Below are 25200 nucleotides of genomic sequence, written 5' to 3' on the forward strand. Positions count from 1 at the left end.
TGGAAACTTTGAAAATTGTATGACTCAAGAGTGACATCCAGTGATAGTTAGGCAAAACGGTTTCCCGGTTTGTGACATGCCATTGGCAGTAGAAAAAAAAACACCTGGATACATTAGATCAGGGGTGTCAAACTCAATTTCATTCGCGTCAAGGGTGCCTGTGGGGGCCTGGGCAGAAGTGGGATAGATCAGAGGGTCTCTGGCAAAAGGGGGTGGGACCGGGGCAAGCGCCAAGATGGCCACCACAAAATTGTACATTGGCTCCCGGCTGGCCTGGGCCAGGGCCAAGGCAGAGGAGGCTGTTCCCTCACTGTTTCCAGGATGGCTTCGCCGGCCGCATCCGGTCCACGGGCCTTGTGTTTGACATGTCTGCATTAGATGGAAAAGTAGCAGTAGCTTCCAAATGGATTTTAGCTCAAATATTTTCTTCTAATAACAACTGATGCAGGTAGTCCTCATTTAGTGACTGCCTCGTATAGGACCGTTCCTAGTTACGAGGGTGATCAAAAAGTAACTTTGCACTAATCCTCACTTTTACGACCTTCACAGGTTTATGAAGCAAAGCCAGATCACAAGCATAGTAGTTTTGCTTAGCTACCACTTTGCTGAATTACTGAGTTGCTAGTGCTGATTGTGGTCACTAAACAAGAACTAAGGAGAAACTTCCTGACAGTTAGCACAATTAACCAGTGGAACAACCTGCCTCCAGAAGCGGTGAATGCTCCAACAATGGAAGTTTTTAAGAAGAGACTGGACAGCCATTTATCTGAAATGGTCTGGGCAGGGGGTTGGACTAGATGACCTCCGAGGTCCCTTCCAACTTTATTATTATCACCGTATCAAAACACAGTTCATTTGGTTTTGACTGAGCACGATGCCTAAATCCCTGCCATTGTGACTTGTAAACTGTGGCACATTGCTTTTTATTTTATAAGCGCTCAGTGAACCATGATTCAGTCAGTTCTTAAAGCACGTTGATGTGTTCAATGAACCATAGTTTACTCAACACCATATTCGGGACTGGTATAAGTAAACTATGAATGTGCTTAAGTAAACTGAAGTTCATTGAACATTGAATTAGCAAGTCCAGCAAACACAGCCACTATCATTCAGCCTAACCTACCTCACAGGGCTGCTGTAAGGATTACATGAAGCGAAAGACTTGTTCAAGGAAAGGCGAGTGAGAAATTAATCTAAAAACGTAAGTGCAACCACTTCACATCCTTGGAAAACATTTTATTCTCCTTCCTTGGCGACAAGTCTCAATCAACTCCCCCTTTTCCAGCGCAAGCCACGTTTCCACGAAATACATCCATGACCGCTCAACTCCCACACTTCCTTGCAATAATAACACCTCCTTTGCAAATGAAATCAGAAAAATTCCCATTGATTCTCTTTCTTCCGGAGAGGGAAGAAGGGAGAAACAAAAGAGCGCGTGCGCAAGGCAAGAACCACGCGAGGGCTGCTGGGGATTTTTTTTTTTTTTTTTTTGCCGAGACTCGGAAGAATCCCACGCCGGCGCAAAGGGAGGGGAGGGAGCGGAAAGAGAGCAGTGAGTTGTGCTTCCCGTGCGGCCCGGCCACTTAGTCCCGCTGCGGCGCGCGCAGCCTTTCGGGAGTTGTAGTCATCAGTCCCGGCGGCGCCCATAGGTCGCAAGGGCCTACGCGCCGACGCAGGACTACCGAGCGTCTAGGCGGCGCCCGCGCACGCGCAGGGGGGACGGAAGGCGAGGCGTACGGCAGCTGAGGGAGGCCATACTGCGTCGGGGCGGAGGGGCACACGCGGAGCGTGGCCGGAGCGAGGACTGGGTCGCTGCCTCCGCCGCCGCCTTCCGCCGTCCGTCGGTCCGTCGCCGCCGCTCGGGGCCTTCCCTCCCTCCCTTCCGCGCCGGGGAGGCGCTTCGGCCGCAGAGAGGCTCGTGAGGGGCCCGGCGGGCGCGCGCACAAAATGGAGGCGAACGGCAGCGGGAGCAGCAGCGACTCGGCGCCCGATTGCTGGGACCAGGCGGACCTGGAGCCGGGCAACGGGAGCGCCGCCGCCGCCGCCGCCGTGGAGGAGGAGGAGGAGGAAGAAGAAGCCGCAGTGGCGGCGGCGGCGGCGCCCGGTTCGGCCCAGCTGGAGGGCGAGGAAGAGCAGCTCCTGGGCGCGGCCTTCAGCCGGCACCTCAACGTCAACGCCAAGCCCTTCGTGCCCAACGTCCACGCCGCAGAGTTCGTGCCGGCCTTCCTGAGGGGCGGCCCGGGGCAGCCCGCGCCGCCGCCCCCGCCTCCCTCGCCCCCGCCGGGCCTGCCGCCGCCGCCGCCGCCCCCGTCGTTGACACACGGTGAGCCCGCGGAACGGCCCGACACGGGACGGGCCTTGTGGCGGGGGCCCTTTCTAAAGCGCGCCCAAGTGCGGCTGAGTAAGACACCCCCATTATTGCCCTATGCCTTGGGAGGGGGGTTAGGCAGTTCTTGGAGGTCCCTTCAGTCTCTTTTAACCCCCCCAACACAGACAAAATAACCTTGTGAGGAAGGTCGCCCAGAGTCAGATAACCCCCCCCAAGGAACCCCCATGGCTGAGAAGGGATGCAAAGCTGCCCTTGCCCACCCCAAGGGCACCTTTGCCCCCCATTCTTTCCAATGGGGTGCTGCCATACACATACACACCCTTAATATATGGGAGTCGACCCGGGGAGGGTTGGTTGCCTCTAAAAGCAATGGGTGGAAACTAATCAAGGAGAGAAGCAACCTAGAACTAAGGAGAAACTTCCTGACAGTGAGAACAATGAATCAGTGGAACAGCCTGCCTCCAGAAGCAGTGAATGCTCCAACACTGGAAGTTTTTAAGAAGAGACTGGACAGCCACTTGTCCGAAATGGTGTAGGGTTTCCTGCCCGAGCAGGGGGTTGGACTAGATGACCTCCAAGGTCCCTTCCAACTTTACTACTATGGTTGGTTACCAGCAGTATGGAGTTTCTCCCAAAACGGGGCTCAGTAGAGAAAGGATTGTGCCCTGAAGATGTCCACAAACAGCCCTGCAAGGTAGGTCAGTGTCTAAACCAGGGGTGTCCAACCTTGGCAACTTTTAAGACCGGTGGACTTCAACTCGCAGAATTCCCTAGCTCGGTGTGCCAGTCTTAAAGTTGCCAAGGTTGAACACACACACACCCAGTTCAATTCTGGGAGTTGAAGTCCACCAGTCTTTTAAGTTGCCACGGTTGGGCACCCCTGGTCTAAACCCAAGAAGAAGAGTCAGTTGGCCTGAGGACATCCTGACTGGGAGAGGCTGGCCTTCTGCTCCCTTTCCTTCTGAGAATTAGACAGCTTGATGCTTGCATGATCGCTTGACCCATATTTTCTGGGCATCTGCCAAGGTGGCATGATTGGGGTTGCACAACGAAACTCCCTGAGGGAGCGCACAGCTCGCCCTGGTTCTTAGTGTTTTGCCCCCCTTGTTGAAAGAGGAGGAGGGCAGGGATAAAAAAGCAGAGCAATCATCCTAGCCATCCCAGGAGCGTCTGAACAGTGATGGAGAAGCCCTTCCCCTGGTCATCAAGGCAACCTTCTTGAGGACTTTTAGAGGGATATTTTCAGAGTTCAGTCTTCAGCAGGTGGGATAGGAGAGCCTCCGGGTGATTCTGCAAGACAGGTTTCCCTGCTTGTGGTAGAGCATTCAGCCGTCTATGGGGAGGCTGAGCCAAGAAATGACTCAAGAAATGGCCTTTGATGCAATCTTGATCAGTGGAGAGACGTCACCTTTTTTTTTGGCAGCAGAGAAAGAGGGAAAAATTATTTCCTGGTAGTCCAGCGGTTGCTGTGAAACCGCTCAGAGCTTCATTCTCAAGCCACTTTTCAAATAGGCTGTTAGTTGGTGGTGATTTTTCTTGACTTTTTCCACAAGGTTACTTACTCCCTCTTGGTGTAAAACTTGGATCTTTGAGATAAGAAATAAAAAGAGGTGGGCTGTTTTTTCAGGACTATAGGCTGGTTCAGTTACCTGTAGGCCAGCAAGCCTCAGGGCGACAAAAAGTAAAAGTGTTTTAAAAGGAGGAGGAGGAGAAAGAAAAAATGATAAAAGAGCCCTAAGACCTTTACAATTCACATTTCTAATATTCTAGAATCTTCAGATTTTAGAAAACCTTCAGGTTTCCAATGTTTCAGCAAAACTGGCTTTGTGAAGAGGTGATTGCGGAATTCAGTTTTCTCTTATTGGGATTTCAGAAAAGAGGATAGTAAACAGACGTTTGATACAGTCATACCCATGGCCGTGATGCTCAAGGCTGAAATAAAATCTAGAATGAAGCTTAAGGATGCAGATAAATCCTGTGTTGGTTTCTTTTCATCCAGTTTTGCTAACTGGGAGCAGAAAAGCAATGGAGACTCTGAAAAGGGTGCATAACAGAGCAACAAAGATGCTTGGGGGCTAGAGGCTAAACTATATGAAGAACAAGGATGAGGGGTGACATAACAGTGTTCCAATATTTGAAAGGCTGCTACAAAGACGAGGGTGTCAAACTATTTTCCAAAGCACTTGAAGGACAAGAAGCAACGGATGGAAACTAATCAAGGAGAGAAGCAACCTAGAACTAAGGAGAAACTTCCTGACAGTGGGAACAATTAACCAGTGGAACCACTTGCCTTCATCCAGTTAGCAAAACAGGACGAAAAGAAACTAACACATGATTTATCTTGTCCTGCCTTCAGGTGCCTTGGAAAATAGTGAGTGAGCGCTCCACAACTGGAGGTTTTCAAGAAGAGACTGGACAGCCACTTGTCTGGAATTGTACAGGGTCTCCCACTTGAGCAGGGGGTTGGACTAGATGACCTCCAAGGTGCCTTCCAACTCTTGTTATTCTGTCGAAAGGTGTCCAAGGAAAGTTAGATGCCTTCTGGTGTGCGTTGCAGAATTTGCAAGTGTTGTTAATTGCGAAGTTGTGTCCGACCCATCGTGACCCCATGGACAACGTTCCTCCAGGCCTTCCTGTCCTCTACCATCTTCTGGAGTCCGTTGAAGCTCACGCCTCCTGCTTCAGGGACTCCATCCAGCCACCTCTTTCTCTGTCGTCCCCTTCTTCTCTTGCCCTCCATCTTTCCCAGCATCAGGCTTTTCTCCAGTGAGTCCTTCCTTCTCATTAGGTGGCCAAAGTACTTGAGTTTCAACTTCAGGATCTGGCCTTCTAAAGAGCAATCAGGGTAATTGCTGCAATTTCAGGATAGCAGCAGGCCTGGCGTCTCTTTTACTCCGTGTTGAACCTAAGATACTGGTTGAGTTGCTGACCATCACATTACTCCCAATGGCAGGCGGAAGGCATGTTATCAACCGGTGTTCAGAAACACAGGCTGTACCTCCGATAAGGGTGCAGAAGCCCACGCTCAGCCCTTAAACAGATTGGGACTGGGTGCCCCACAGGTTGCAGAATAGAGAGGATGGGGATTTCCCCTCCCTCTTTTTCATCTTTAATGAACCTTGATGGGAACAGAGCCTCCAGCAGCCAGAAATTCATTCCAAGTCAGAACATTTGTATTTTCTGCTTTCCTATCTAAATAAGCATTTCTCCCCTATTCAGGGTCAGTAAGTTGCTGACCCGATTGTGACCTGTTTTGTATGCAGATAAGCATCTGAAGATTACAAAAGTGATTTTGCACCAAAGAAAGCGCAAAAATAAAATAAAGGGGAAAAAACAACAACAAGGGTCTGCTAGCAGTTCTTCCAGCTAACGAATTTTATTAAAAGCAGAAGCTTTTGTGAGCGGCAGCTCGCTAATTGACTAGAGGCAGGAAACGTAGCTCATGAAAGCTTGTGCCTTTTAGTAAAATTTGGAAAAAGTGCTAACAGATTCCCAATTTCCCCCCACACAGATACCATAATAACATGTCTCTCCTCCTATAAAGAAAGTACAGTGACTCTAATTGGACTTCATTAAGTGCTTAGCTTTACCTTGGACTTGATTCAATCATGACAGAGAAGATGATTCCTGTTTTTCTGCTTAGCTCACATTTCTTTGTGTGTGTGTTTCTTTGGTGCTGCTTGCTTCAGTCTGCAGAATGGTGGCAATAGTTGATAAGCTAGCCCAGAGTAATCTGCTCTGACTGACTTCTGCTTTCCAAGAAAAAGGCACAGGTAGGAGAGATTGCTAGGGAATAATGTAACTTTTGCAGAACTATGAAGCGATGGTTCCTAAAATTAGGAGAGGATCTCTCTATGCAGCCAGCTGCTAGCAGGAGGTTATATATTTTCAGGCTCTTAATGAAAACTGCCTATGCCGACATAAATAGAGGTTACCAGCGGTCACAGAATCTCTTTGAGGATGGCAACTACAGGTAGTCCTTAACTTACAACCATTTGTTTAGTGACCATTCAAAGTTACAATAGCACCTTCCTCCTCCTACGGCATTTATCTCCTAAGAACAAGTCACCCAATTGGCTTTCATGGTTAAGGCGGGACTTGAACTCACCGTCTCCTGCTTTCTAGCCTGGTGCCTTAACCATTAAAGCCAAACCGGCATGTTTGGGAATCTTGACTTTAGAAAACTTATTTCAGCCCAGGCTCTCATTACATGCTTTTTTCCCAAACCTTCTCTAACCTGTTCAAAAGATTTGCAGTTTGTGTTTTTCCTATTTTTTTCTTTCTTTTTTCTTTGCTTTTTTTTTTTTTTTTTGGTGCCTTCAAGTCAGTCTTAATTACATAGATAAATTCCTGCAGTTTTGTTGGCAGCAATTTTAGAAGGGTTTTTCTTAGGGCTGAGAAAGAATAACTTGCTCTTTTTTAAAAAAAAAAAAAATTAGAATTGCTTTTTAAAAAAACCTGACCAACCTGCAACCATCAAAAAATAACCAGGACTTTCCTTCTCCAGGAAAAGCAAAGATCTTCCATTTGGACCGGAACATCAAATTCTCACTTGCGTTCTACTAATAACAGGTTTCACAACTTTAACAAGCAACACCTAAGTGATATCCTTGGCCCTGCTTCAAATTAATATCTGAAACAATATTGCTCAGCAGTTTGATCCAAATTCCCAGGTTCCATGTTTTAATGGAACAATTCTGACAAGTATTCCTCAGTTGGGGCTTATATTTCCATGGTAAAATTGTTGGTTTTCATGTGTTGTTGTTGCATTGATATAAACGCTGAGGCTAATGTGCTTAGATCAATTTGTGTTATGCTCACAAGCTTGTGAGATGGCTTAGGCCAGAGGTCTGGACACCAACTCCCAGAATTCCTCAGCCAGCCAGGCACGCTGGCTGAGGAATTCTGGGAGTTGAAGTCCACAAGTCATGAAAGGGCCAAGTTTGAAGACCCTTGGCTTAGGCTAAGACATGGCTTGTGACCCATTGAGCATCATCTTGGTGTTTGGAATCTGGATCTCCCCGAGAGTCCACTGTAACTGTATTTATTTATATAGAATATATGTGCTCACTAATTAAATTCTGAAAACAAATGGTAATATGGTCCTTGGATGGTCTGAAAATGGAGGAAAAGCTTCAAGAGCTTCCAACTCAAGCTATCTTATACGGAGCAAGCAAACGCTTTTTTACAAGTTTGGTAAAACACCGTCCAGTGTTTGCACAAAAAATTTTTCCTTTGCAAAGAGAATGGAAAAATCCTGCAGATTTAAGTATTTATCGCAGCCAGGTTGTGCAATAGTCACAAACAAAGTACACATTGATGCTTCAACAGAGCTACGCAGAATTCTTTTAAGAGCATGGCAGCTTAATACGTCACATTTCCTGCATCAGAGTTGGTGCAACTTGTATTCTGCTCTTCCAAAAGTATATGAGGTCACAATTTCCCTGTCTTGATAGTTTTCAAGAGTTGATTCTCTGAAAACACTACTTGTCGGGATTGGGTGTTCCTGAAAGGATGGTTAATCTTTTAAGAACTGTGCTGAATTTTTTTTTTCTTTAACCGGAAGCTGGAGGTGGTGAGTGCTCTGGATCCAGATTTTGTGAATATCCATGGATCTCAATAGCTTTTCAGGTGCAAAGATTTTGAGTTGGGTTTGTTCAGCCCTGACAGCTTTGTATAACAGTCCTCCTGGAAAATGGAAGAGTAGCATTGTTGAAACATGTCTTATTTTGGAAAGGAAACAACATTCTAGAGCAGGGGTGTGAAACTGCCGGCCCACGGGCCGGACACATCACGCGGAAGCTGCACCCATCCCATTCCCGGCAATGGCAAAACAGTCCCAATACGTCGCGCGACATCATGTGACATCTTGCGTTTGACATGTCTGTTCTAGAGTATTTTGAAGGAAGTATGCTGACTGGGGGATTCTGGGAGTTGAAGCCCACAAGTCTTCAACATTGCCAAGGTTGGACACCACTGAGTTGACACAAAGGCAGGGGATGAGACTGGATAGCCATTTGTCCAGAATGGGACAAGGGGTCTCCAATCATCCAAAAAAAACAACAACAGTTTTGTTCTTGAATTTTCCCTGGAGTTACGCCAAATATTTATTTCAGTGTTGATATGTTTTTTTTGAAGGGGCGTCGGCAGAATCATCACACGAACACCTGCCGTCTTGTGAAGGTAATACATTTTCTTTTTTTGTGTGTATGTGAGACAAACGTAAAGCTGAGCTGTTGGGATTAGGAAACATATTTGTGAAGCCTTTACACAATCAGAAGTAATCGAGAACATCATAGCCCTCTAGGTGAGATCTGCCCCCACCCTCTTGGCCTTCTGACAGGGCCTCAAAACCTGGCTCTGCTACCTGGCTTGGGGCCCCACTGGAGGCATTTCATGCTGGGGGTGGTGAGTGGATTAAAAAGAAGACCCTCTCCCACCCCACGCTGTTGTGTACTGGTTCCTATCTTAGCTCATTTTTATTAGTTCGATGTTTTATATTGTTGTTTTTGTCACGTTGTAAGCCACCCAGAGTTGCTTGACAGTGAGATGGGCAGCATATAAATTTAATAATAATAATAATAGCACCAATAGTAATAGGAACCTTGGGTGCAATCCCAAAACAATTGGAGCATCCCTTGAACACCACTGGCATTGACAAGATCACCATTAGTCAATTGCAAAAGGCAGCTTTGCTTGAAACAGCTTACATCCTGCAACCTATAACTGTAACAGCATCCGCCATCCACATTTGTCTATCCTAGGTGCTTGGGAAGGACTCGCGAGGTGGACAGAAATGCCAAATCCAGTCTGCATCTAACCTGACTGTGCAATGAACAAATAACAATTAGTCTGGTGCTCAAAAAGAATATGAACTGGGACGATTGAGCCAATGCTACCTCTTTAACCTACTTCTTTCTATTTTTCTAGGGTCAAACGTTGCCATTGGTATGGAAATCTCCGAACCAGTTGGTAAGAAACCACATAGCATAGCTTAAACTGACTCCCCCCCCCTTTTGCCTTGCAACCTGGATGTTCTTCCCAATTGGTCTCTTATTATGATTCTCTCTGGTGTGTGGAACTGCTAGGCCAATTTGAAAAGCTAGGTGCTGAGAGATGATTCCATTTGCAGTTCTTGTAGAATGGTATGTTGTTCCCTGGCTAGTGGTGGGTCCCAGAGGCTCTGCAGTAGATGTGCAAAGGTTCATTTTAGTAATACCAGCAACAGCCACTTTTCCCATTCTTGAGAAGTAGTGCTTGGGGTGTGTGTGAGTATTTGTGCACACGTCCACAGCAGAGGCAGAAGAGAAGATCAGTAATTTCAGGAGCCATATGGAGAAAGCAATGCTGACATCAGGACACCCCCTCAGTGAGATCCAGGGCTTGCATTTACACTTGTTTAATAAAGCTATTCCAAATCACAGAATGGCAGCTAACCCTCCCCTTGTCAGCCTTTTCCAGCCTTGGTGTCCTTACAGCTAAGCATTATGGAAACTGTCAACTATCCCCATCAGGAAAGATTGGGCTGGTAGCTTGCTTTTAATTCCTAAATGGATACAACCCGTACTTTCGGTTTCCATAGGAAAATAAACAGAGAACGAGAAAGGAAAGACGACTAGCGTTCAGTAGCTGTCATAAACAGCTCCTTTAGTGAATTCCAGCATACTGTTTACTAAAACATTATGGTCTGGAGGTTGTTTTCAGCATTCCTACCCCTGTAGTTGAGAAAAGGGCTTCTGTGTTAAAATAGCCAAATCTCATGAATAGTAGCTTGCTTGACTTTATTTACTTACAATCAGCCTCCAAGTGGGGGCTGCGAAAATGAAATTTTAAATGTGCGTGCACCTCAACACTCAGCCAGTGGGACAGAGGAAAATAAATGAAAACTGGAACTTAAAACAGGCAACCCCTCTGTAGTAGTCTTGCTAAGCCTTCTCCTCTCCTTCCCAGGAAAGCCACTGAAAAACGTTCCTCTCCTTCAAGTAACTATTTGCGTTTTACATTTAGAACAGAGCTGGAAGAGACCTTGGAGGTCATCTAGTCCAGCTCCCTGCTCAAGCAGGAGAACCTATCCCAGTGGTTCTCAACCTGTGGGTCGGGACCCCATTTGGGGTCGAACGACCATTTCACGGGGGTCGCCAAACAACGCAGTCCACCATTCCCCCCCCTTTTCCTTAGCTGTGCTACTCCCTTTTATTCTATTGGCTTTTGAAAGCCAATAGAATAGACTCTTGAATAGAGTCTAATTCTATTGGCTTTCAAAAGCCAATAGGAATTGTCCAGGCTGTCTCTGCCCTGCTGAGCCCGCCAAAAGTCCCATTCTGCAAACGGTGCTGCACCAGTTGAGTAGTCCTCGACTTACGACCGGTTGAGTAGTCCTCGACTTACGACCGGTTGGGGGGTCACGGCATTAAAAAGGTTGAGAACCACTGACCTATACCATTTCAGATGAGCGAGACTCTAGTCTCCAGCTGTTCCACTGGTTAATTGTCCTGACTGTTAGGATGTTTCTCCTTTATTCTTTATTCCATCCTAGTAGAAAATGGAGAAACGGCGGCGTCCCCTGAGGAATCGTGGGACCACAAAGAAGAAACCATTGAACCCGAATTAGCAAGTGGCCCTTCTGGCGACGCAGGGCCCATCGAAGAGAGTACCCAGGAAATGATGGAGGAAGAGGAGGAGATGCCAAAACCCAAATCCATGGTAGCGCCCCCTGGCGCTCCGAAGAAGGAACACGTGAACGTGGTGTTCATTGGACACGTAGGTAAGCTGCGCTAGAGAGCCCGAGAAGTGACTTTGAAGGCAATATTCAGACAGCGAAGGGTCCTCCATGGACTTGCCTCCCTGATTTGATCCACTGTGGGAGAAGAGCAGGCAGGGCTGAGGGCGGCGTGAAGCATGTCATCAGTTTAGAGTAGTTATATTGCCATAAACGGCTCAAGTCTAAGCCATCTTGAATTCTGTTGACCCTTCTCTGGCACCAATTTCGTATTGAACTTTAGTTGTCTAGATTTTTGTGCCTAGGCTTGAGCAGTCAAGCTTTGAACCGCAACCTAACGGATGGTCCCGATCCTTCGCATCTCTAAGTGTATTAAAAGAACACAGTCAAGGATGGGCCCCCTGTTCTTCTTCAGATGTTGAAATGCCATTTCCCAGCATCCCTCTTGCTGGCTGAGGTTGCAGGGAATTCTAGCTCAGAAACATCTGTTGAGCCAGAGGTGCCGTGCCTGTAGTTGAATAGAATAGGCTTGCTTTTCATAGTTAAAATTTCAAAGAAAAAGGTCCCTGAAAAAAATGGTTTGTTTGATTGATTACGTGCCATCAACTTGTTTTTAACTGCTAGACCTGGCATGAATGGGTAGACCATATTGACAGATAGAAAATGGTTTACATATCAATTGTAATACAACTAGCACTACATCAGAAATTTCCCAGGTATATAATCTGAACAGGATGCTTCTTCAGAGGAAAAAAAAAATCCATCCTAAATTATTAGTTCTGTGCGATTATATAGGACAAAGGCATATGCTGATGGGACAATTGAGTCCTTTACAAAAAGGAATTAAATAGCTTAGCTGCTCACGAAGAGCTAGTTTTAAATATCTTTTGTCTACCTTTTTATTTTTTTAGACGCTGGAAAATCAACAATTGGAGGGCAAATAATGTAAGTAATTTTTCCCCCCAAATACTTGATTCAGTCATCTTAAGCTCCCTTTTAGCTGGCCTTTTGGTCTGAATCAAAAGGTATAATTATAATCAAAGAATACTGCAGCTGATAATCTGACATGCTTTTATTACAAAATAACTTTCCATTTTTGTGAGAGCTTGTTAAAACGTTGGTCGGCATTGCTGCTGTTCTCTCCACTTCGTAACGGGCCACCTCTTGATCTTCCTAATTCGTCGGAGGGAAAGTTTTGAACACTTTATTTTATCTGCAGCTGTGCATTCTTGAAACCATAGACTGCCCAAATAGGGTTCGGTTTCTGTTCAAGCCATTTCATTCCATAAGTAGAATTCAACTTACAAATTTATAGTCATAAGTGTTGATGGTTGTAAAATGGGGCACCTGTCAGGTCTGATTTTACAACCTTTTTGTGGTAGCCATTAAGCAAACACCCATGGTTGTATAGCAAACGCTACAGTCGTAAAACAAGCATTGCAGTCGTAAAGCAGACCTTTTTAAAATTGTGGTTACGTGACCAGGGGACACGTTGCCGAGGACTCAAAATTTGGTCATGTGATTTCGGGGGGGTATTGGAATGTTGGAACTGGGCTGTAAGTGCCTTTTGGGGCGAGGTCCATCGTAACTTCAGACCGTCACTAAGGGGACTGGTCATAAGTTAAGGAAACCTATTCTTACTCTTTTTCTAAAACAAAACTGCAACTCTTTTAAAACTGCTTTCTACTTCATGTGCTCCTTCTTCATGTCTCACGTACCGAATTGTTTTCAGGTATTTGACCGGCATGGTTGATAAAAGAACGCTTGAGAAATATGAAAGAGAAGCTAAAGAAAAAAACAGAGAAACCTGGTACGAAGCCTACATTTTAAAATTTAACCCCCGTTAAATGATGATAGCCTCTCCTTGCCTCGTGTCCTCCAGATGTGCTTGAACTAGCTTTCAGAATCCCTGAGTGTTTGAACCGGATCCTGGCTTGCTCGCTCCAGAAGACACGAGAAATTGTGCATTAAGATAAAATTAGGCTTCCAGTTCTATAAATAAATGCAACAGGGTTAACACAATTTCTAGGTTGTTTCATCATGGAGCTAGCTGGAAAAAAGAGAGCGGGGTGAATGGGCTGCATGGGTGCACAGCATAGTCTGGGAGAATTCTGGGAGCTGACGTCCACACCTCTTAAGGTTGAGAAACACTGAACTTGAGCATTGTCTGCGCAAGGAATGGATGTAATGCCAATTAAAAGCTGTAATCCCAAACATCCCCCTTGCCTGCTTGAGGAATTCCCAGTGTTGGTATAATATCATCACAATTTTAATTTAGGTTCTTGCGCAGTTCATTATAAATTTGATTTGTAATTGTCTGGGTTCATTTTCCAGAGGAAAATTAGCTCTTCTGCCAAGTTCTGAGCAATTAGCAGCTAAGAAAGTATTTTTGCAATCAGGAAGAAGCAGTAAGTTGGCAAAAACCCAATAAAGGGTAGACAGAGTCTTATACCTCAGTGGAATCTAAGTTGTCCTGAGAGAACACACCACACAGAGTAGATTTTTCCCTAGGAAAGGAAATCTGGTTGTCCCTTGGAAGAGAGAAGAGACTTCAAACCTGTAATCTGGACTGAGAAATTGATAACAATCTAGAACAGGGGTTCTCAACCTTGGCAACTTTCCACAAGTATTAAAGTTGCCAAGGTTGAGAACCCCTGATCTAGAAGAACGGAGTACCAACCCACATATATCAATTGCAAATTTAGACCTGTATTCGCCATTCGCAACAGATGTACACAGGGGTGTGGCTTCAATCACATGGTTGTGACCCCCATCTTGACTTGTTTTACTCCCCTGCCTGCAGATAATCTCTTGCACATCCCATTTCCTGAGACACATGCCAGAGCCCAAAATAAAACCCACAACTGCATAGAATAGGGCTGTCTAGTCTTGGCAACTTTTAAGCCGTGTGGACTTCAACTCCCAGAATTCCCCCACCAGTAAGTGGGGGGGGGGGTTGGACACCCTTGGTATAGAAGCATTTCGCGTAGCTGTTGGGAAGGCTGAGAATGTTTGAATAAAGTTTTAGGATAGAACCTATCATAAATTCTCCCAGGAACGAGTGTAATTAATCAATTTTATATCACATATTTCCCTTATTATTATTTTTTAATAGGTATCTCTCTTGGGCCTTAGACACAAACCAGGAAGAGCGGGACAAGGGGAAAACGGTGGAAGTAGGCCGTGCGTATTTTGAAACAGAAAAGAAACACTTCACAATTTTAGATGCTCCAGGGCATAAGAGCTTTGTTCCAAATATGATAGGTGGTGCTTCTCAAGCTGATTTAGCTGTATTGGTAAGAGCCTTTCTTGTTTATGGATCAGTTGGAGAACTGTTTTAATCCATCTAGCTTTTTTTATATAGTTATGTTCTTTATTTTAAAATTGCCCAGTAGCTGGTAAGCTGGCGCTGAAACATTAACAGTAAAGCAGATTAAAAAATACAATAAAAATATGTATTAGATTCTCTATCAATCTTTGAAATGTTCTTCTACTGGAGAAATAAGAAAATGAAGCAGTGTTTTTCAGCATGGTCTCAAGTTATTAACAAGGGAAAGGTTGAGTTTGCCTATATATTAATATTTTTCCTCGGGACTGGTTCTGTAGGCTTTTGCCCTTTTCATTTTGTTGTTGTTTTTTATTGTATTGTCATTGTGTAGTTTATTTTTGCTGTTAAGTCCATTAATTATAGAAATGGCTATTTAATTATTGTGCTTTAGCAGTCTATAAAGGACCCGTGCAGTTCTTGTAGCTACTGTATATATAGTAACCTGCTTGGTTACACCTTTTTAGCTCACCTGTTCAGGAGATTGATATTGTGAAACTGGTGATAAAAATTGCTCAGGTAGACACCCCGTGGGCTTGTCGTAATTCTCAGCATAAAACCTTAAAGCCAAGCCTTTAGTTTGAGAGCTGTCTGGTAATCATCTTACTACCCAGAGGCAAACCAGATTGCATTGTAGCCCGAACGTCCAAAGCTTTAATTAGATTTATTCTTTCAATCAGGTAATCTCTGCGAGAAAAGGGGAATTTGAAACAGGTTTCGAGAAAGGAGGGCAGACAAGAGAGCACGCCATGCTAGCAAAAACGGCGGGTGTAAAACACTTAATAGTTCTCATTAACAAAATGGACGACCCAACTGTGAACTGGAGTAACGAAAGGCAAGTACTTGAGTTCAGTTCTGCTTTGTGCCAAAATTGCACGTTAAAGAGTAGCGAGTATTTGGCTGATAATTTCCAGAAATGGAGCCAGGCTCATACACTTTGGATGGAGAAAGTCCAAAGATCAGGTGTAATTACCCTAATGAAAGCACGTATGTGTGGCTCTATTTTGAGGTGGAACATGCATGATGGTGGGGATGGTGATGGGAGACTGACAACGCTGGACCACCGAATATTCTTTTTATCGGCTTCGTGCTCCTAGAAGCACGAAGCCGAAAGCACCAGCCTGAAGATGACGAATGAGACTTCGTCGAAATGTCGCCAAGATACTTCCAATTTGACGCGGGAGAAAACCCGAATAACCAAAGACCTATGTGTGTGTGTGTGTGTGTGTAAAATTTTTATTAATTTTCAAATTTTACATTTAGGTATTTAAAAAGCAACCTGGTGGCTGGGTTAATCAATAGTTCAGTACTATGCAAAATGTTTTGATACGAATCTCAAACTACAACCTCCAATATTTCCTCTCTTTTTCCCTTAATATCTACTATCTCATATTTAAGCCAATGCAGTTCTTATTATGTCAACGAAATAAAAACATCCTTATTACATTTATCAATATGTTTTTAGCTTGTGCATGTCTGAATTACTTTTACATTCAGTCTTTACGTTCACTCAATGTCCTGCTATTAGTTTTATTCTGTTCTTAGCCAGCCTCTCTGGCTAAGTGGTTTGATGGCTCTTCTCAGCCTCTCATATTTTTTTTTCTCCCCCGTGGCCAATCTTTCAGGTATGAAGAATGTAAAGAAAAACTGGTGCCATTCTTGAAGAAAGTGGGGTTCAACCCCAAAAAGGACATTCACTTCATGCCCTGCTCAGGACTGACTGGCGCGAATCTCAAGGAGCCCTCTGACTTTTGTCCTTGGTATATGTAGGTATCTCATTTTGCCACATATTTTTTTTCTTTCTTTCTACGACCCTGTAATTCAGGGGTCTTCAAGGGCTGGCTGAGGACTTCTGGGAGTTGAAGTCCACAGCTCTTAAAGTTGCCAAGTTTGAAGACCCCTGCTGTAATTCCTTGTATCACTCCCTTTGGGGTGGAGACAGGGCGACTGGAGCCAGGGGAATTCTGGGAGTGGAAGTCCACGCATCTTAAAAGGTACCAAGGTAGAGAAACATTCCTCTAGTGCAGGGGTGTCAAACTGCCAGCCCACGGGCTGGATGCATCATAACAAAACCGCGCCCACCCTATTACCAACAACAGCAAAAAAAGTTGCGACACGTCATGTGACATTGCGAGTTTGACACCCCTGCTCTAGTGCAAGTGGCTCCCAAGTGATCTTTCTGTGCAATTACTGTTTTGGCCGAGGATTATGGGGATTGGGGCCCCAGACACCAGAGGCTGCCAAGTTAAGGACCCTCTCACTGCGGTGCATGTTTCTGAAGATCAGACAGGGGCCCACAAGAGCATATCTAACACAAGCAGACAACTTGGCTATGAAGTATTGGCACATTTCAGTTTGCCCAAAGAGAATCAAGGTGTTCATTTGATATTTGAGCATAGAACACTCTGTTCATTGAATTCTTCACGTTCTCCGTAGTTGCTGATAAAAAGGCATGACTTAACTCCTGCAGCCCCATCCAGTACCTCCACATCTCACAAAGAACCTTGCTCTGTTTAGATGTTAGTTGCATCTTGGACAGAAATTTTGTCCATAATCAAAAACGTACTATAGATTTTGATCCTGTATTCCTCTTTTTTTTTTTTTTCTTCCTTCAGCGGGCTACCATTTATTCCATATCTGGATAACTTGCCAAACTTCAACCGATCAGTTGATGGACCAATCAGGCTGCCAATTGTTGATAAATATAAGGTACGCAACTACATAAATATTAGATACATTTGTGTTGATAAATAAAAGGTACAATTCCGACACTAATGTAGGAGTAGGTACGCAACTTAACCTGGAAAGTATAATGCTTTAGGGGGGCAGTCACATGACACAGTTAACACTTGATAAGGGAATCAGACCCTGTTTTGACCATATTCTCTTAACCTGGTGGTTGTTTTCTCATTCTCTCCCTCCCCCACGTGAAGGATATGGGCACGGTGGTGTTGGGTAAGCTGGAATCTGGGTCTATTTGCAAAGGACAGCAGCTCGTGATGATGCCAAACAAGGTATGTCGTATTTTATCTTTAAGTCTCTTTCAGTTCATCTAGCAAATATTTAATTCTGGAGCGTTCGGCCTTGGCAGCTTTAAGACTTGGGGAATTCAGCTCCCAGAATTGAAGCAGGGGTGTCCAGCCTTGGCAACTTTAAGACTTGGGGACTTCAACTCCCAGAATTCCTTAGCCAGTTGGACACCCCGGTTTAGTTAAAGGAACTCTTTAAATTTGGTCTGCTGCTTTATAATAGCAGATAGTGGGTTACCAATCGCAACTGGCAAGGCGGAGGATGAATTTTGCAGGGAATATCGATAAGCTGAAGACCAGATTGCATTATTAGATCAAAGTCTGATATGCAAAGTTTCTTTTCTTCCTCTTTCCTGTAAAAGAACGTGACAGCCCTGTTAGTTTAAAAAAAGAAAGTAAACAGATACTCCTATTACAGTATTGAATTCTGGAACCTCCCATTTCCCACAGGAATTGTTTAACAATGAGGTTGTTGCTCACTTGGGTTTTTGTTTTCTCCTCAAACGTCCCAGAATGGTTGGCCTTTAAGATTTGAGCCCGTCCTGTGTTCTGCAGTATCCTTGAATCTCTGCAGTCAAGCAGGAGGTAGAGATAAAAAAGCAGTTCTTGGCAAAACCAGTCCCAGGTTTGCAGATACATTCTAGAAATAGAAGCTTGAACGAAGCAAAAAAATAATGGAGGTTGCTAGAATGCAGCTTTTCTATTTCTGTGACCAGCCTTTTTCAGTGTTTTCACACAAAGAAAGTACAAATGTAGAGATACAGTATTAACAACTCCCCAGTGCATAGATCTGGACAGAAGATGCACCCCAAAAGCAATATTTGGATAGAAATTACCATCAAGAGGTAGGATTCAGAAGAAACTTGGCACAAATCTTTTTAAAGCTCAGAAACAATTAAAACAAAATAAGAAGCAGGGAAATAGAAAATACAGGCAGATTACTCTGAATATTTCAAAACGGATTGTTTGAAAAAAGCGATTTCCGATGTTAATTAGGTGCTCGCACCGCTCGGAAGGTGCTTACCCTTCGCTGAATTTTAACTGAGAAATATGTGAGGGTTAACTTCCTAGCCATCTGCTTTTCCACTCCAAAAAAGCCTGCTCAGCAAGGACGGAGTTTGGGTCATCAAAACCTCGAGCAGATGTTCCCTTAACGCTTATCCTTTCCCAGAAATGTTCCTGAAAGGGGGTTCAAATTTCATGCAGTTGCATAAATGTCCTATTTCCTGAACAGTTGGCAGGAAAGCAAAAACCGAATGTCATCTGTCTTCGGTAAACGATATGCCAGAGATGGGCAAACTTTTCAGAGTGAGGAACACTGCTTAAGTGTTCAGGATTTAATGGGGGGAAACTGTGGACCAAATGTAGCTTTTCACTATTTTCAGGAGAGGCTGGGGTAGGGTGCCTAAGTTCACAGTGATAAAAAACGCAGTCTCATTTAAGGCTTACGGTAAAATCTTCCTATGTTCTCACTCTCGCTCTGAAAGAAAATTAGATTTTTTTTTAAATTTTCGTTCGAGCTGGAGACAGTGCCCAAATCCTAAAGATGGGCTCAGAAGCTCCGTATTTCTCCCTGAAATCCGTGAAAAATCCGCAGTACTACTGTTAGGATGTGGAAAGCCAACAAGGAAAATAGTTCTTAAGGCCAGTGATGGTTATTAAATAGCTCTCTGCTCCTGCCTGGCATTCTTTCTACCCTGATTCTTGCCTTTAAAACACATATTTCTCAGCATGTTTGCCTTCAAGCAAGGGACTTCGTTTCGCAACTTTTGGCTCTCCACCAGTCCTCAAATTTTAGTGGATGGGATGTGGTTTCTGAAGTTATAAATAACCGGTATGAGGGTTGTCTTGTCTGGCTTAGGGCCATGTTTTAGGTCCTAGTTTTCAAAAGATTGAAGACCAATCCTACCCGATTTTGTTGGGGCAGTCAAAACAGCAGGTTCGTAACAAAAAGAGGGACAGTTCTGTCCCCCACCCCAAGGGTTTTTAATTCAAAATACAGTAACACGTTTCATATGTGTGTCTTAAAAACGGAATGTTTTCCTACATTGTTCAGTTTGCTTGCCAAAGGGAAAAAACATTGGTTGTGAGTTCCTTAAGAAAAGAACACGGAAAATTCCAAGTTAAAAATTCAGAAGTTATAGTTCCTTAGACAGGGACAGCGCTGGCTCAATGGAGTATTATTTCTGGGATAATAAAGTGACAGCAAGTGAAGTGTCAGGATGATGAGGATAATTTCTTAAATTTATATGCCACCCAACTTCAGAAATTAAAGTAGAATAGGTAACACCATCAGTGCTAGGTAATCCTTATCGTCATCAGTGCTAGATAATATCAGTGCTACTTAGCACTGATGATGTTACCTGGCTGGGTAATGAAACGTCTGCGAAAAAAAAAAAACAATCAAGCTCAGAGAGCCCCAAGGACCCCACAATTCAGTCCTGAGCTACAAATATTCTCTTCTATTGGCATTCCTGGATGTACCAAGTTGAAATAAGATAGAAGCATAGACTTTTACATGCAGAAATATTTATTTGGGAGAGCATGATGTAATTGTAAACCCAAAAAGCAAGACGATCTAAAACAATGCTGTTATTTCATGAGATATTAATCTTGGTATCCCCCCCCCCAAAATCACCCAGTATGTAGATGGCAGGTAACAACTCAGCCTTTTGCACAGCCCTAAAATATTGTTAAGCATGCACGACACGTCATGGAGACACGATCTCTTTTTTTCCAGCACAACGTGGAAGTCCTTGGGATCCTTTCCGACGACGTAGAGACCGAGTCTGTAGCTCCAGGTGAAAATCTGAAGATCCGACTGAAAGGAATCGAAGAGGAGGAAATTCTCCCGGGGTTTATACTCTGTGATCTTAATAACCTGTGTCATTCTGGACGCACATTTGATGCTCAGGTATGCCTCCTGAAGGAGGACTGCTCGCTAATTCGGAATCGCTGTTGCCGACTATAAGGGGCAGCGCCCATCTCTGTTTCAAGGCTATTTCTGTGGCCATGTGGCCAGCATGATGTCATGGAGCTCTGTTCCCTTCCCACCAAATTGGTACCTATTTATCTACTCGCAGTTGCATGCTTTCAAATTGCCGGGTTGGCAGGAGCTGGAGCGAGGACAGGAGCTCATCCCATCTCCTGGCGCTTGGGTCTCAAACCTGGGTTGATGGCTTTCCAGCTGACAAGCCCAGTGTCTTAACTGGACTAACCTTTGGACTAGATGACCTCCAAGGCCCCTTCCAACTTTATTATTATTATTAACCACTGAGCCATCACGCCACCCAATTTGGAATAGGCATTACTGAAACCAGATTGATTGAACTGGCCTCTTCTTGATTACAGATAGTGATCATTGAACACAAATCCATCATCTGCCCAGGTTACAATGCGGTGCTGCATATTCATACCTGCATTGAAGAAGTCGAGATTACAGTAAGTGTTTGGGGATCGACAAATTCCCGCTTGTGGCAAAGACAGCGAAGGGGCTATTAACTAGCCTTCTTTAGGGCAAATGTCTTTGGTTAAAAAGGATCCAAGGGGAAAAGGCAAGTTTTGCCTAGCTGTTCCCAAAGGTGCTTTTTCAAACTTTTGTTTTTCCTTGAAGGCATTTCTCTCCTCATCCAAGAAGCTCCTTCAGTTCTGCTCCAGAACTGAAGAAGCTTCTGGGATGAGAAGTGAAATTGTCTTCAAGGAAAAACAAAGTCCAGTTGCCTTTTGAAAAAGCCCCTTTGGGACAACCATGGTCTGGATGCCTGAGAATCTCTGCAGACGTTTAGCCTAGCTTCGTGTTGTTTTCACGAGGTCTTCATAAGTTGGATTTATCCAAAGTAAACCGTAAGCTTTAGTACATAACCCGCATTGGCTAGAGTCACACAGCCTGCTAAATCGACCAGAATCAGCTCAGCTCCTTCGATCTAGTAGAGAGAAGCTGCTTCAAAAGTTCCACATTTTGGAGGAAGGATAAAAACGAGAAGGTGCTGCTTTTTCTAGGACAGCAGCAAATGCTTTGGAGTAGATGGCAAGATCTTGGGAGGAAATGTTAAAACGGAGAGCATTCCTTTAGGCTTCCGCTTGTTAAATGAGTGTGACACACACACACACACACACACACACACACACACACACACACACACACGGGGTTTTCTTTTTCCTTCCGCAGGCCTTAATCTGCCTGGTAGACAAGAAATCAGGAGAGAAGAGCAAAACACGGCCCCGTTTTGTCAAACAAGATCAAGTATGCATTGCCCGTTTACGGACGGCAGGAACGATCTGCCTTGAGACCTTCAAAGACTTCCCTCAAATGGGCCGCTTCACCTTAAGAGACGAAGGTAGGACAGGCATAAATGGTTCTTGTTGTTTTGGGGGAAGATCCAGATCTCCGGACAGCGGCACTTCAAATCTACAAGTAGTCCCCGACTTGCAAACCATTCCTTCAGTGACCTTGTGCTTATTTTTGATTATTTATATTCCGCCTTATCATTTTTTACAAATGGCAAAAGATACAAGGTGGCCAATGTACCCAAAACCCCTTCCTCCTTCAATTTCTCCCACAGAAACAATCCCACGAGGTGAGTTGGGCTGAGAGAGAGTGGTCAGCCCAAGGTCACCCAGCTGGTTTTCATGGTGAGGCGGAACTAGAACTCACTGTCTTCTGGTGACTGGCCCAAATCACCCAGCTGACTTTCATGCCTAAGGCAGGACTAAAACTGATTGTCACTTGGTGATTGGCTCAAAGTCACCAGGCCAGCTTTCTGGTCTAAGGTGGGACTTGAATTCACGGTCGCTTGCTTTTTAACCTGGTGCCTTAGCCACTAGACCAGGGGTAGGCAGCCTTGGCTCTTTTATGACTCGTGGACTTCAACTCCCAGAATTCCTCAGCCAGCATGGGGAAAATATGGCCCTTTTATGACTTGTGGACTTCAACTCCCAGAATTCCTCAGCCAGCATGGGGGAAATATGGCCCTTTTATGAATTGTGGACTTCAACTCCCAGAATTCCTCAGCCAGCATGGGGGAAATATGGCCGCTTCATGACTCGTGGACTTCAACTCCCAGAATTCCTGAGCCAGCATGGCTCAGCTGGAAAACCTTTCCCCTCAGCATGGCTGGCTCAGGAATTCTGGGAGTTGAAGTCCACGAGTCATAAAAGAGCCAAGGTTGCCTACCCCTGCCCTAGACCAAACCGGCCGTCATATTTTGCTTTATTTGATGTGAGACCCTGAGGAAAAAAACCCCATTTCCTAATGGTGCTTTTCTGACCTTTTTTTTTTAGGTAAAACCATTGCAATTGGTAAAGTTCTGAAATTGGTTCCAGAGAAGGACTAAGCATTGTTTTTGACAAGCCTGCACAAATACTGTAAGGAGGGGGGGGAAATGACTTTGCAGAGCCCTATTCCACATTGCCTTCTTTCTTTTCTTCCCATTGCCCCCCCCCCTTTTGCAAAGATGAGATTTCACAGCAAAGGTCCACATTGTCAGCTTTCTCATATTGAGAGCTTTGCTATGCCACTGTTGAATTTTTACCCCTGAAAAATTTCATTATTTTTTTTTGTTTTGTTTTGGTTGTTCCTCCTCCTTCTCTTCCCCCCCCCCCTTCCTAAATTCAGCTCCCTCGGAAAGATTTGGCAATAGCTTTGTAAGTGATGTGGACATAATTGCCTAGAATTATGAAAAAAAAAATAAGTCTACAGGATTTCTGTTTAATTGTCCCCTCCCATCAGACGGAAGCATTTTTCAAGGCAGATCATTCAGGTGTGTGCATGCGTGCACATGTTACAAATTACCATGTTAATAAACTCTCCAATTTGAAATCTTTCTTTGGGGGGTATCTTAATTACTTCGGAATAACGTTTCTATCCAGATGTAATGCCTGCCGCATTCACGTTTAACCTGCAGAGTTAACATTTGACGATTTGGGGTTTTCTAGGGGGGAAAAAAATGGGTTTCTACCTTTGACAGATCCCTGACTGTGTTTTAAATGAAGCAATTAGACCAGTGTTTCTCAACCTCGGCAACTTTTAAGGTATGTGTGGACTTCCAACTCCCAGAATTCCCCAGTAAGCACGACTGGCTGGGGAATTCTGAGAGTTGAAGTCCACATACCTTAAAAGTTGCCGTGATTGAGAAACACCGAGTTAGATCATTGACAAAACTCATATTAAAGTTTCCTCTGCCCCTTTTCAGGGGTTCAAAACCCATCCAAATAGCTTCATGCAAATATGGTACTATTTCATTAGCGATACATCAATATATCTCAAAACTTAATCTAACACAAATTTGCAGGCACAGGGTAAAAGTAAGATCTTCCAACTCTGTCCTGGAGAATATCATCGTTATTGTCTTTTTTTTTTTTTTTCCTAGCAGCACAGGCTGGTGACTAAAACAAGTAGGACTGTTATATCACAACTCTTGCAATAATTCTGGCACGCCATCGTGTTCAGTATGAAAACTGAACTCAGGCACCAGCTTAGGATTTTAAAACTTCCTCTGCTACCTTCCTTGGAAGCCTGGAGAATCTTTGTAGTTTTTTTCTTTTTTGGAGAGGTTGATTTGAAGGGAAGGCGATGAGTGAGAGAGGCGTATAATCCTCTTCAATCAACAACTGGATGTTGTCTCGGTAATTGCCACTTTGTCCTCAAAGGGAAGTCATTTAAATCTCAGTCGAATCAAGCAGAGTCTGTAATTTTTTGTGTGCATACCAGGCAATGTGAGGTGGCTTCACCTTCCCCAAATGGTTTTCTGGAGATCTATCCAAGTTCCAGTTCTCCGATGTTGGGGTTGAGTTTTCGGAAAGTGACAGCCCCAACACAGTTTCCGGGCGCTTGGATGAGGAAATTTCAAGAACCTACAAGGAAGCAAAGCTGAATGATAGGACGTGGATTGAGACCTGTGCTTCCCAACTTTGGCAGCTTGAAGATGTGTAGACTTTAACTCTTGGAATTCTCCAGCCAGCCTTCAATTCTGGGAGCTGCAGTCCACACACCTGCAAGTTGCCAAGGCTGAGAAACACTGCATTGGGTAGTTGGTAAGACTAGGATACTAAGCTTGTATCTTGGGCAAGGAGTGGCAGGCAGCATCACTACCATTGCTAGGAATATAAGCTGTAAGAGAATAACAGTGGTGCTTATACTTATTTAATTGTATTTCCTAGTCTAGAATTCATTACAGACAGCCAGTTTTCCAAATGCAAAGTTCAAAATGCTTTTCCAAACTGGTTGGCATGTTCCAAGGAGAATGTGCCCCATTTCTAAAAAAATAAAAATAAAAAAAAATAGGCAGTCACACAACCATTTCATTTTACACAGCTCTAAATTTAAAATGTTGCCACCCTCCCTTTTTTTTTTTTTTTGTCCTTTGTAACTGTGGAACGTCCCATTTCATGTAAGGCCACATTGTACGGACGAAGCAAAGTTGATTGTCCTTCAAATTCATATGACTACAGTTGTAGCTACCATAATGCATGGAAATTTAAATAAATTTTATGTCTGCAAATATCTGGGCTTTTAATTTTTTTTGCAGTAATACGAAAGCTTTACATTATCGTAACTTTTTCAGCAAAACTATTTGTGGACCATTCCTTGTTTTTAAGTAACAAATTGGGGTGAAAGGAGCTTTTTTAAAAGGAAAAAAAAGGCTAGGAGAGTAGACAACATTCTATTGTCTGGCACTCTGACATGTTGGATTACTAACTGTATTTGGGAATAAACATTCACACTAGAGCAAAACTTTCTGTGTAGAGTTCCAGAACTTAAAAAAGAGCCTGACATGGCATGCAGAAGAAAGAGAGATAA

At 44.1% G+C, this 25200-nt stretch overlaps 1 protein-coding gene across 4 annotated transcripts; it reads left to right on the forward strand.

Annotated features, from left to right (window-relative positions):
- The first annotated feature begins 1725 nt into the window (after nt 1-1725).
- On the forward strand, nt 1726-24903 carry GSPT1 (G1 to S phase transition 1). 4 transcript variants are annotated; one of them, XM_039360461.1, is made up of 16 exons: nt 1727-2323; nt 8468-8512; nt 9260-9301; nt 10866-11093; nt 11960-11993; nt 12781-12858; nt 14164-14344; nt 15054-15208; nt 15999-16139; nt 16989-17082; nt 17307-17387; nt 20143-20316; nt 20754-20843; nt 21571-21739; nt 22683-22766; nt 23771-24903. In XM_039360461.1, exons 1-15 carry the CDS (start codon nt 1948-1950, stop codon nt 22733-22735), a joined length of 1941 nt encoding a protein of 646 aa, XP_039216395.1. In that variant the 5' UTR covers nt 1727-1947; the 3' UTR covers nt 22736-22766; nt 23771-24903. The 4 variants fall into 4 exon arrangements, with proteins under 4 accessions (XP_039216396.1, XP_039216395.1, XP_039216394.1 ...); XM_039360460.1 differs by having other exon boundaries at nt 23774-24903; XM_039360462.1 differs by having other exon boundaries at nt 1726-2323; nt 10869-11093; nt 22683-24903.
- Nucleotides 24904-25200: the final 297 nt, after the last annotated feature.

This window comes from Crotalus tigris, unplaced genomic scaffold (genome assembly GCF_016545835.1).
Source record: "Crotalus tigris isolate CLP2741 ecotype Arizona unplaced genomic scaffold, ASM1654583v1 scf7180000019173.45859301935:6455823, whole genome shotgun sequence".
Taxonomy (NCBI): Eukaryota; Metazoa; Chordata; class Lepidosauria; order Squamata; family Viperidae; genus Crotalus; species Crotalus tigris.

Bases quoted from the DNA above. Each gene is read 5' to 3' on its own strand.
- GSPT1 (XM_039360459.1), top strand. From the start codon at position 1,948: ATGGAGGCGAACGGCAGCGGGAGCAGCAGCGACTCGGCGCCCGATTGC. The intron at 9,302-10,865 runs GTAAGAAACCAC...ATTCCATCCTAG, and splicing joins GGAAATCTCCGAACCAGTTG to TAGAAAATGGAGAAACGGCG. The intron at 11,994-12,780 runs GTAAGTAATTTT...AATTGTTTTCAG, and splicing joins ACAATTGGAGGGCAAATAAT to GTATTTGACCGGCATGGTTG.